This window comes from Apis cerana, linkage group LG3, assembly GCF_029169275.1.
Source record: "Apis cerana isolate GH-2021 linkage group LG3, AcerK_1.0, whole genome shotgun sequence".
In the NCBI taxonomy this organism is placed as follows: Eukaryota; Metazoa; Arthropoda; class Insecta; order Hymenoptera; family Apidae; genus Apis; species Apis cerana.
The window spans coordinates 9,092,481-9,105,054 of record NC_083854.1 but is presented as its reverse complement, the minus strand read 5'-3'; the positions used below and the strand labels follow the sequence as shown (position 1 = coordinate 9,105,054).

Sequence of the window (12,574 nt, the reverse complement as noted above, 5' to 3'; positions counted from 1 at the left end):
ATAAAAAAATGTGTAAATCGTAAAAGTGATATGATATATAATTAGAAATAATGAAATACAAATGGTAATGATATAATAAATACTCAAATACATTGATTATCAAACGCAACAAACATATAAAGAAACATGTCAATTTTTATTTCACAGCTATCAGCGATTTATTAAAAGATTTGCCGGTGGTAAAGACACGGTTCCATGACCGGAAACCGGATGCGGCAGCGCGGATACACCTTTCATCCATTTCCCCATATCGCAACAATAACATTCAACGCTATTCAAAGTTTTCATAAACACCGTGGTTACTCCGCCAATTATCAACAATTGATCACCTAAATAAGAAACATTCCAATTAAGCAATCTTCGGTGAGTGCATTAAAATTATGAATTATATAAACTTTACTTTGATCATTTAGTTGTTAAATTTTATATAATATACGTGTAATTCTCAATTTAAATTTAAAAAGTTTTACCATTTGATATTATTACTGTATAAATGTATATTTTTATCTTATATCGCTATATATACATAAAACCGTTAGAAGAAAAATTGCTCAGGATATATCACGTCTGTAATGTAAAACTGACCTATAGAACCAGTGGAATGTCCGTGTCTCGCGATCGACATATTCGTGTGTTCTCTCCAAACGTAATCGTTTCCATCCCACACATCGATGCTGTCGATACTCTGAGTGGCGTTTTCCGTGGTCGATGCTCCGCCGATCACGTAAAGACAGTCGGATATCACGTAGAAGGAGGCAAAGCACCTCGGTGACCTCAAAGGTATCGCTTTCAGCCATCTGAAAAGAGCGCATCGATAACAGCTTTTACCGACGGCATTTACCGTTGTATACTCGATATATCGAGCGTTTAATCCAGGTAATGGGAAATAGAGAACGCATGAAGGGAACTTTAAACGATGGAATCGAGCTAACAAATTTTTGATCGGATCATAGCACTCCACTTCTTTTGAGAATAGCTCCTTCTTCGATTTTGTCATTCCGCCAGCGACCCAGATAAGATCTCGATATTTCACAGTGGCAGGTCCCACCCTGGCGATCTGCATCGATTGCACTTCTCTCCACGTGGAGTCCGATGGATCGAAAACCTCTACTGTTTTCAAAGCTCTGCAATAGAGAGTTTGATTTTTTTCTTTTTTTTTTCTTTTTTATTTATCGTTGAATATTATAAAATAGGATGTGAAACGACTTTCTTATGTAAAATAAAAATCGAATCGTACGGTTTAAACCGAGATACCGGTGACAATTATGAAGGCTTAGATTAGTCGTTAATTATCGTCACGTAGCATAGAAATAAGCAGTAAGGAAAACGTGAAAGGAGCAACGTAATTATGCTCTCCCCGTCTGTGTAACTCACATCCCGTTCCTTCCTTGCCCTCCTATCGCGTACATTTTCCCGTGGCTGACCACCAATCCGAAGTCTTTCCTAGCTGACAGCATGCCAGGTTCATTGAACCAAGTCCTGGTAGTTGGATCGTAACTCCAAACGCTTCCAACCGCGAAGCTTTTCCTATGAAGTTTGTCTTCTAAAGGATCGGCTCCACCTGGTGAAAAATGTTTCTCTCTTCTTTTTTTTATCCTTTCTCTTTTTTTTTTTTACTTTTTCAACATCTTTAAATCTTTCTTGACAAAAAATATTGCACAATATGATAAACGTCAAATCTCTTTTCGAAAACAAAGCCGTAAAGAAGATTATATACGGTAGGAGTCTTTTTTTTTTTAGCTTAAATACTACGTAAATGGAATGAGAATCCTTGTTGTTTTCCTTTTTCTTCTGTTCTTTTTTTTTGTACAACGTTACAAACTCCGCTGTTTCGTCACCCATTCGACTCACCTACTATATAAATGCGACCTCTTAAGTAAGCGACCGAATGATGATGCCTCGCTCGTGGAATTTCCCCCACGAATTCCCAAATGTTCTGGTCAGGTTTAAACCTGTATATGTCCTTGCCGGTATTCCCGGGTCGGCCATATTCCTCGTGGGGATCGACGCCACCGAACACGAGGACCGATTCTCTGTCAGGAAAGAACAAAGAATTGTCGAAGAAGTAACCGGCATCGTTGGTGGCTATCATGCTGTCGCTGATTTTTTGTGGGCTGCAATTAATTAATAAATGTTCTTTATTTTTAAAAAGAGTAATTTAAAATTGTACAATACACGTTAGAAATGTTATTAAAGGAAATAATTATTATATTTTGGAAATTAAGTGTTTAAAAATTTTATTAACTAGATTATAATATTTGCGAAAAATTTATGTAATATTTACAGGGGTCGTTTATAGCTCGTCGTAGCTCGAATCTGAACATTTCTGATGGTGGGTTTGAGCCGTTGAATATTATCACCATCGGGATAATTCATTTCGTTGTTTTTCTCGCCGGACACATTCTCATGGATATTCGTTGCCGTCGATTTTATTTCGATTCGCGGGGAGGAGAGATCGTCGGTATCCGTGTTCGACAAGGAACTGGTTCTTTCGTCGAATTTCGAGAAAAACATAGGCGATTTTATCATCTTGATAGACTTCAACGTTTCTCGTTGAGCCGTTAAATTTTGAGGAATTTGTTGTTTTCGTTGTTCCTCGATCGTGTAACCAGAACCACGCATTTCGTACTACAATTTGAGATTTCCAATAAACCAAGATTCTTCCCTATCTCAAAGAAAAATTTCCATGCTCTCTCACTTGATTCATTTGATCCTCGACGCAACGTTTACTTTGATTTTGAAGGATCGACTGTCCTCTATTTTTATTTCTTGGGCTCAACGAGTGCAGTTTGGCTATCTCGTCCTTCTCGTTTCTCATTTGATTTACCGGACTGCTTGAAATTCTGATCGGCTCCATCGAGGAATTGCGTAAAGTTTCGTCCATTGGAATAGACAAAAGTTCTGCTACCTTCTTCACATTCCGCTTCTCCTCTGACGTTGATTTTCTTATCTGCCATTTAAAGAAACGAAACGAATCGAATACTTTGCAGAAAAAATATTTTAATTATTATAAAAATTCCTGCGATCAACATTTCAAGTTTCAACGTAACTTTTCATTTTACAATTTTATACCAAAAGTTTTCGTTTGAAGAATTAAAAAAAAAAAAGAAAGATGGACAATAATAAATCATTCAAGTAAAAAGAGAAAAATTTTATATATATATATCCACCAACTTCATCGATCTTCCTCCGAGTCTTGTAACCTCTATAAACTGCCTGTATCGTGGTTGCGGCCTCCACCTCGGATTTGCCGGAGTCTGTACGCTCTTCCAGTTCCATCGGGAACTTACGTCTCGTCGAGTGCTGCTTCTTCACGGAAAATATGAAATTCGACTCGCGCTGCTGCTGGCACCGGCAAACATCCGCCGTGTTCTTCTCGCGCCTGTTCTCGTAATCCAATTTATCGACGTTCTGGAGAAAAAAGAGAGGATGTCTCGAGAAAGTTTCTCTCCCCTACGAGGGAGATCTCTCGGCCGACGGTGTTACCGGTGAATTCACGCCGCGCTGGCACTGTTCCCTATACAGCTTCTGAGAGAGTGATTCTCCTCCACCGGTGAATCTGGCGTCGAAGGCGATGCTCCTCTCCTCGTTCTGAAATTCGATATTTGATTAATTTGGAAAATTGATTCGCGAAAGAAATATTTTGGGTGAGAGAATTTCGAATAGTAAAATTACAGTAAAAATATACATTTTTACGATAACGAGGACAAGAGTTTAAAAAACTTTTGCCCGTTCATTCGTCGATACGAGCGCGCAGTTTTTGGGGTTTCCGTGCGATTTATTCGTTGAGACAAGAGACGATAAAAATGAATAATATCACGTCGAAAATTTACAAGATTTATCGGTGCATGTTGGTTACGCGGTGAATTAATAGGTAGAAGATCGTGCTAATTTTTCATTGTTACGAATTCAACTGAGTTCGCTGAGTGAGATGTAGGTCAGGGATGTTTTAACTAGACTAGTACACGACTCATGTATAATTTATAGATGATTCGATTAACCGCTTCGATATAATCGAATAAACACGTAACTTTTAATTAAACAAGGAGAATCAAAAGAAATAGAAATTGTTCGAAGATATAACGGGAGCAAGATCGACGCTCGAACTTTAACCGCGATAAATTAATGGAAATGGGATCGTTTTGACGGGTAATTAACGGACGCTAAATTGTTACGGGGTCTGTGTAATCTCAAGGTAAGAGCTTATACGCTGTAAGTGCTGTTTCCACGAGCATCGCGGTGCATAATGGGTCCCCAGAAAGGGTTTCAGAATTAAAGCACGGATTTTCGAGCAACATAAACTCTGACCTTTGACTACAGCTCCGTGACTTTCACACTACGCTTCACTCTGGTGAAATTTATCATTTACCACTTACAAGCACGTAAGCTTACCTCGAGATTTCTTTGACGATAACCGCGTAACAATCCCTGAAAAACAAGCAGAGGTTTTGAAACGAGGCAAATCTGATCTCTCCTCATCGATTCGATTGCAAAACGACTCACCGGGTTTCAACGGGTTTTCCATGGGTTATATTTCCCATCCAAGTGCACGTTACAGTGCTTTTCCTCGATCATTTCGCCTCAAAATCGCGGCAGCACGTAATAAATATATCGTACACACGTTCTTATCAGATCTCACGCATGCACGTATATTTTCTTATAGAAATCGAATAAATGATAAATAAATATACGATACACGATAAATATATATATATATATATAAACTAAATATTTGACAATACACACACAATATCTAGATGATACGGTTTTGTTACGCAAGATCACGATACGAAGAATCATTGATATTCGATTGAAATAAAAAGAAAAAGGTAATATTAAAATTATATAAAAAGACTCGTGTATCGACGAGTTTTGCAAGTTCATCGTTCAATGAATCGGTCCATCTTGAGGTTGCTGCGTCGATCTTCGATTCGCCCCAGGGTTACTCACCCCTTTGCTTTTCTCTACGTTGTTTATATATTCGTTCATGAATTTCGGTGGTATCATCATGCCCTCTGGCATCTCCATTTGTAAATAATTCGATGGTATTTGTTTCGAATGTCTAGAGTGCATCGTTGTCCCGTGAATAACACCAGTATCGCCTAGACAATTTTTCCCTTCGATTTACAACGATTTATATTACAACACTTTTTCTATCCTTCGTATCCTTCGATTCCTCGATTCGGTAAATTATAAATATACCTGAACTCTGGACAAAGTTGTTCGGTCCTTTGGACATCGTAAATGTGTAATCGTTGCGAGGGGAATTGATAGATTTCTGATAATTTCTTCGCTTCTTCAACTCGGTAAGTTTCGTTTTTTGATACTCCTCGAGATAAAGTAAAAATTCTCGATACGTCACATAATTCTTAAAAAAAAAAAAAAGAACGACAAGTTTCATTCAAAAGTTTCGTGTTGCAATACGAAACGAACGTTTTAAAAATTCATTTTCGATACCTTGTCCTCTCCAGCCCAGTTTCGATTGGTCGGTTCCGTGAGCCCCAACAAGTCGATCCAGTGATAGTAATCCTCCGTTTGATTGCCGTACCAATATTTTATAATGACAAAACTGGAAGAATTTTGCAGATATGAAACGCGTAAGAATGTTTCATCGTTTGGAAAAAATGTGTGAAAAATAACACGATCCCTACGCTAGCCCGTCGTCGACCATTTTTTGAACATCGGGCGAAGACATGAGTTCCATAAATTCAGGATTCTCGGGATTTCTCTTCACATCGACCAGCTGCCACGGCGCGATCAATCCGAAACGAACGCATTTCAGAACCTCCAACATGTTCTCTTTCCTGTTCGCCCAGTCGTGCATCAGCCATCGTACGGCGGACATGAGAACCTCCATCTCGCTGATCACCGTGGAATTCACAAATTCAAACAAAGCAAAAAAAAAGAAAAAAAAAGAAAAAAAAAACATTTTGATCGATTCGATACTACTCGTCATCGTTTACTTCATCGAATACCTATTGACCGAAATGTAGTTGGACTTCAACAAAAGGCAAAGTTCGTCCACGGCCAAGTCGAGGAAGTCTTTGGTACTGACCAACATCAAGAAGAATTTCATAATTCTCGGCACCATCAACTCCATAACAGCTGTGTTACGAACTTTCTTCGCCTCCAAGTACAATAAAAACGCGGTGTCCTCGCTGAACAATTCGTCGTTGTCGATGAAAGCCCAGCATTGTTCTTCCAATTCTATCGAATATTAAAACTGTATAATATACGCTCGAAATCTTGAGATCTCTACTTCTCGTTTACGCAACGCGAAAAATATGAAATGTCTCGGCAACCGCGAGTTTCGAGAGAGGGGAAGGCTCGAGAATTTCGCTCCAAGACACGGTTGCAACATCGTTTCATCCCGGATCTCATACGGTTTATTGAAGTTTCGAGTTGGACAGTGACGTATTCAACGAAACTCGAGGCCGCCACCATCGAGACTTTCCCGAGTGTCTATCGCGACTCGAAACTTTTCATTCTTCCTTCGGTGCTTCGGAAGAAGATCGAAGTTTTAAAGCGCGATGGAAAGCATCGACTATATACATATATTACACTCGCGTTTTAGAGGATTGATGGGGGATGGTGGATAGCGAACAGGATGTAAATAGGATCATTGTTCGTAGAACGCGCGAGAAAAAAATGTATACCGATATAAAATCTGTCTTATCTTCTTGTTCTTACTTGACAGAGATTGGTATTCCTTTTTTTAGATATATCGATCGACGATATTGTCGATTAAAAATTGCGTTTCGATCTTTCGTTCCAAATTTTTAAACGTGTTCTCGAGAAATGTTTACCTTTAATTCCGAGGTATTGAGAGGCGGTGAACATTTCCAGAATATTGTCCCTTTGCAGAAGGCGGTAACTTTCCATCTGTGGACTGATCATCCAATCGTAGATGAGCGAGAACGCTCTCGAAGACACGTCGCTCTAATTAATACATGAAAATTTAAATTATCATTTATATATATTTCGAGAGATTATCTCGACTTTAATTTCAAAAGATATTAACGTGAATAAATATTCCTGTAAAAAATTTCCAATACATACACATTGTTCGACATTATTCTCCTCGCGATTCTTTCTCAAAAAAGAAGACTATCAAGGAATTATTAAGAAAAAATATACCAATCTCAAAGGAATTGACTCGTGCAAATCGTTAAAATGTAATTCTACGTTCGAATTCTAATCAAATTCCATCGTTCCGTGCCTATATCGTTCTTCCTGTCCAAGTAAAAAAACGGACTCGAGAGCAATTAACGCAAGTGCAAGAAGTATAAAAGGAATCGCGCACGAAAATTATTTATTTTGTCGCGAGGAAGGCGTCATTCCATTTTTAATTACGTGTCTCCTTGACACGTGGCGCGAGGAAGAAAGAAAACACGTTGGTAGAATAAGAATAACTGGTAGAAACTGGCTCCTCGCAGCAATCATTAAAGGTTGGTTGTTCAAGAGTCGCTATTCACCTTTAAAGTAAAAAAAAAAAAAAAAAGAAAAGAAAAGAAAAAAAAGGTAGTCAAATACAGCGAGGGAAGAGGAAAAAGGAGTTCAAGGTCGCTTGGCTTCGAGCCCACCGAGTCACACCGGTGAGTAAAGAAGTGGCCAGGATGCTGACACAAGAGATTGGGGTCGCGAGCAACCCCTTGTGCCTCTGGTTGGCCGATTTCGAAAATTCCACGCTGGAAGATTTATCGAATCTACTTCGATCAGAGAGAAAGAGAGTCTCGACTCCTACGATCGTATATTTATTCGAAGGTTGTCATTATCGTGAACGAAAATAATTTATGGATGACCAGAGGTGGATATCGAATACGCGAAAATTGCTTAAATCTTGATGATTTATGAGGTTCATTCTTTTCGAACGTGGACATATAAATTATGCGATCCAACATATACGAAAAGATAATCGAGGATTTAAAACAAATCGAACGGTTAACTTTACGATAACAAAAGAATAAGAATATAGAAATATTGAATAGAATTTTAAATTTTTCTGGAAAGCTTCTCTGCTCAGGAAAGATTATATAAAAAAATCGTAAAAAATCGTCCTCAACTCGACAATTCACCGACCTCGACCGTCTAGCCTAATCGCGATCTAAGAATTTTTCGTCAAAGGGAGTATGTAATTCCATTCCGTCTGTAAAGTTTTATGGAATCGGTCAGTTTATCGAAAAAATCGTTCGAGAAGAAAAAGAGGAAGGAGAAGAACGAGAGAGGAGAAAAGGTCCGCGAAGATGAACGTTCCATTCGATCGAACCGACAGATACATCGCATCCAAGAGAGGAAGAGAGTGGAAAATCGGATCGCGCGAACAAAGGGACTTTATTTCAGTTCAGACACACGGTATTCCACGTATCGACGAATCCGTGATATATCTTTTCAAGAAGCGTTGGTGTAACGTTGCATCTCGTATTTCTTTCTCTCACTCTCTCTCTCTCTTTCTCTCTCCCAGGCAAACTGTCGCGTCGTAATAAATAAAGGATATCCCGATGGGGGACATCCTTAACGCGCTATCGTATCGCGCGTGGGACGCGATACGACGAGCGTCGAAGGTAACACCGATACGAGGAAACGGTCGCCAGTGGTCCAGTGGTTACGATTCGTTTAACGAGCAGCGTTAAACGATGAGGATCGATGACGGCTGGCTTCAAGAAATTTCGTTCGCGTGCCTCTCGAATAAATGGCGCAAAGAAGAATGGAAAAATCGCGTCTGATCGTTCTGTCGCTCGCAGGATGGCTTCAACGAAATAGAAAGGAATGGAAGCAATGGATTGGACTTCGTTTGGAGAAATTAGAAGGGATAAAAGTTGAATTGAGCGATTAATCGATCGAACGACAAACGTCTCTTTCGAAGAAATTCAAAGATGTACATTTTACACGCGTGATACCTCGATATCTTCTATCCTTAGACGTAATAATCGAACCTTTCGAACGAGAAGACACCGGTGCTGGCTCTTTGTTCCCTCGACACGGTTAATACACGGTTATTCGCGATTCCCAGCGGAGGGAGGAGAAAGAACGAGGGAGAGCGCTCCTCCCCCCCGGGGGATGAAAGAAAAATTCCGATAACTTACCCCGGTGAGATCGATCTCCTTGCAATTCCTCTCGTCGAAAAAGGTGCTGTAGCTCTGAAGCACGAGCAAGTGGCAATGGAACTCGTCCTGATCGATTCGCACGATACAGTCGGCGTTCCTCGAAAGATCGATCGAGTGAAATTTAAGCCCGTAATCCCCGCCTCGACTCGATGCATCGACTTCGTTACATCGATCGGGCAATACAACTATAAGCTTACTTGTAATTTGTGATACGCCTTGCCAACTCCTGATACAGGTCAGTCTTCTCCGGGAGAATTATGTTATTCCAATCGATTGGTTGCTCGCCCGTAAATCCGAGTCTGTTCGAAATTACACCCGTACGATCAACCGTTTATCGAGAAACATCGACCTTGCGACGATTGTCGGGAAATCGACGGTTCTCCCCTTAAGGTCGAAACGAAAGAAATATATATATATATATACGACGACAGGTGGACGTAATTTTATATATAAAGTCTCTGCTTAGAGCGAGACGGGAATAAATCGTTTCTCTTTCCCTCTTTTTCGCCTGAAAATTACGTCGACCTTTTCGAAACGGTTCGAGGAGGAGGAGGATCGATTCTCGGATTCGACTCTACTAATAAAAACTCACGCGGAGAGCGGCACTTCCTGCAACAGCGATGCCTCACGGGACGACGACGACGTGGACTGCTTCTGCTCCGCGGTTTCCATTTGGCCGATCTTCGCTTTGAACGGATGCATGGTGGATTTATACTCGTCCTCGAGAGCTGGCAACCTTTTGTGAGTCTGTTTCGAAAATATATAACATAAACGATAAATTCAACTAAGCGATCCAGACTCGAGTCAGTCTGGTTCAGACATTTTCTCTTTTTAACGCCGAGCTATTGTCGTCCCAAATTAAACTCGTATTATCTAGCTCACAGTGCTTCAATCTCTGTTACGAGAATTGCTCTCGCTTCGCAAGTGCTTCGTAGAGAGAGATCGAAACTATCCACGCACAGTTTCGATACACTTTTAATAAAGAGCGATGGATAAACCGACGCCGATACACTCGAAACGGGCCGTGACGTGAAATTTACTTGCAACTGATTGATCATCGACGACGATACACCTATCGGAAGATCGATCGGTTTCGGATGCGTCGAACAATCGGACGCGCATCCACCAAGCTCGTTCCCCGATTTACTTAGCTCGGCCTTCACGTTGATCTTCGTGTGCTTCGGATCGGCGACCAGCACGCTCACCTTCTTCGATTCGAACACCACCTAAAACGACTATGCGTCTGCCTTGAGGCCAACATTCCTAAGGGTTAGACGGATACATCCCGACCCGACGATCGATCGGGACATTTACCTGATTCGGGAGGATCTTCAGGTTACCGCTCGGAGTCGATTGAAACGGGAAAACTCGCTTCGAATTCTCGCCGTCGTTTATACTGATGAATGCGCGATCGTCACCCCGTTCCCTCGGTCGTGACTGTATCTGCTGCATTAGATAGGCCAAGTTCGGACACACCGCTTCTCTCTTGCACTGGCTGCAATCACCGTCTCGTCCTGGACTGTATTTTTCATAACCGTTCTCCGTTATTTCTCGAGTTTGATACGAGTTTTAATACGTTTTACTTTTTTTTTTCTCTCTATCTTCGATGAATATTCGACACGGTTCGATTATATATCGTTACATTATAGGTCGAATATAATTTCTAGCGTGATCTATAAAAGGTAATAGTAGCCAAGGCAGTAAATGCTACAATTACGGATCGTATATACGTGTGTTGGACACTCGCGGTTGGATAATAATAACTGGCCGAGGCTAATGGAAAGGGCTATCAAATATTACGTCTGATGATTATAAACGCAGCAATTTACGGACATTTGGCATTATTATCGAGGATTATCGCGGTGTAAATTCGATACGTTCGTTCGATAAATTATATTCCATACATCACAAATTTCGAACGTGTATCGTTTCGCTTTATCGAGCTCGTTGTCCCGTTTAACAACCGATTCGTTCGATTCGTTGGGAAGCGTAAACCGTTCTTTATAGAAACGCGTGAAACGTAAAATGGTAATCTGGTTACCTGGAATGAGCCATTAGTTTCGAAGCGGGATTATCAGAGGGACGACATCGTTCCCCGAAGAAGCCTCTATCGCGTTTCCACTGTTCTCCCGTTCTTATATCTCGTTCGGGATCATCCGAATCGTCGTCCTGTCGAGTGGATGTGTCGTCCTCCGATCTGATCAAATTTTTCGCAGTGTTGATCGTGTATCTAGCCAAATCGGATCTCTGATCTTGGAGGTGCACCCCCTTCGACGCGAAACGATGATTCTCCGACAAAGAGCCGACCTGCACCACGCGGCTGTCCTGATAAATGTGCACGTTCACCGGTCTTTGCCGCTTCGATAAACGTCGACGTCGTCTCAAAGTAGCTCTTCTCCGCTCCGCTGGATATATAGGAGATCGATCCTCCGATGTTTCGTCCTGATTCAATCTGTCCATAGGAAAGAGAGAGAGAGGGGGGGAGTAACTTTCGTCCAGATCGATATGCGTATCTTGCTACGTAATTTAATCGCCTCCAAGGTGCGTAAATTATTGAGAAAATTTCGTGAATACAGTTCTGGACTTTTCCTAATTATCTTTAATTCTACCATCCCTTCGAATCGACGATATTTCCCTCCAAAAATTCTATTACCGCGCTTCTATTATGTCGAGCAGAACGGCTTCGATCGTTGGAATGTGTATAAAAATGGATTAAACTTTGGACTCGTTTCCAAAGTTTATTCCACGACGATGATACGACGGGTAGGAATTCCCGTAATAACTCGTTATTACTCGGAATGGAGGGAAGCAGGATCATCGGGCGTGATAATTACCTTTCCTGGCGCGGGGATCGCGCAGTGTGGATCACCGATGGACTCGGCTCGCGCGGAACCGCCACTTCCGAGTGGGTGACTCTGAGGGGTGGCTCGGGGGATGTTGCGGCCGGAACCACCGATCTCTCGTGGTAGAGAACGACAACGCTGCTCTTGCTGTTTCCGGGCCGCGGCGATTCCGATCGATCCTCGTCCGCCACGGCTGTGAACCGGCCCCCCGAAGGGAGGATTAAAAGCTCGATCTCGACGTCGACGGTAACTGCGTGGCGGACGCAGTTACTCGAGCCGCCGCCTCCTTTCTGTTCGCCCGCCCTGTGTTATTGCGCTCCTTGCCGAGGAACACGCAGGCAAAGAGGAATACAGCGAAGAGGAACAAGTACATGGAACCGGGGAGGGGTTGGGAGGCAGAGCGGATCGAGCCACGCGAACGAGTTTCAAGGCTTCCGGCCTGAGGAGGTGACCAGAATCATGGGGCCGCTATAAACAACGAGAAGAAAAGTGGTTTGAAAAATTTGTGTACGTGAATCGGACTTGATCTTCATTTTCTTGTTTGTTTATCGGAATTTTCGATTATTAATTATCCATAAGATGGATAAAACCGGCCCCAAAACTCGAACGCGCGAAAATTGAAAATTG

General features: G+C 41.6%; 1 protein-coding gene across 11 annotated transcripts in view; it reads right to left on the bottom strand.

Moving 5' to 3' along the window:
- Positions 1-13: 13 nt before the first annotated feature.
- LOC107998100 (uncharacterized) overlaps positions 14-12,574 on the bottom strand; it is a 233,548-nt gene continuing 220,987 nt past the window's right edge. For 7 of the 11 annotated variants that reach the window (XM_062072716.1, XM_062072710.1, XM_062072711.1 and 4 more), the window contains 21 exons: positions 11,939-12,140; positions 11,146-11,556; positions 10,419-10,623; positions 10,145-10,330; positions 9,697-9,851; positions 9,302-9,403; positions 9,084-9,201; positions 6,807-6,939; positions 5,976-6,207; positions 5,652-5,861; positions 5,458-5,569; positions 5,203-5,368; positions 4,951-5,117; positions 3,487-3,591; positions 3,175-3,411; positions 2,699-2,950; positions 2,285-2,628; positions 1,852-2,114; positions 1,375-1,561; positions 586-1,124; positions 14-329 (listed from right to left, as the gene is read on the bottom strand). In XM_062072716.1, coding sequence (XP_061928700.1) covers positions 151-329; positions 586-1,124; positions 1,375-1,561; positions 1,852-2,114; positions 2,285-2,628; positions 2,699-2,950; positions 3,175-3,411; positions 3,487-3,591; positions 4,951-5,117; positions 5,203-5,368; positions 5,458-5,569; positions 5,652-5,861; positions 5,976-6,207; positions 6,807-6,939; positions 9,084-9,201; positions 9,302-9,403; positions 9,697-9,851; positions 10,145-10,330; positions 10,419-10,623; positions 11,146-11,556; positions 11,939-12,140 — 4,505 coding nt within the window. In that variant the 3' untranslated portion in view covers positions 14-150. The remainder of the gene's footprint in view (positions 330-585; positions 1,125-1,374; positions 1,562-1,851; positions 2,115-2,284; positions 2,629-2,698; positions 2,951-3,174; positions 3,412-3,486; positions 3,592-4,950; positions 5,118-5,202; positions 5,369-5,457; positions 5,570-5,651; positions 5,862-5,975; positions 6,208-6,806; positions 6,940-9,083; positions 9,202-9,301; positions 9,404-9,696; positions 9,852-10,144; positions 10,331-10,418; positions 10,624-11,145; positions 11,557-11,938; positions 12,141-12,574) is intronic. The other 4 variants (XM_062072713.1, XM_017057126.3, XM_062072708.1 and 1 more) reach the window with 4 other exon arrangements.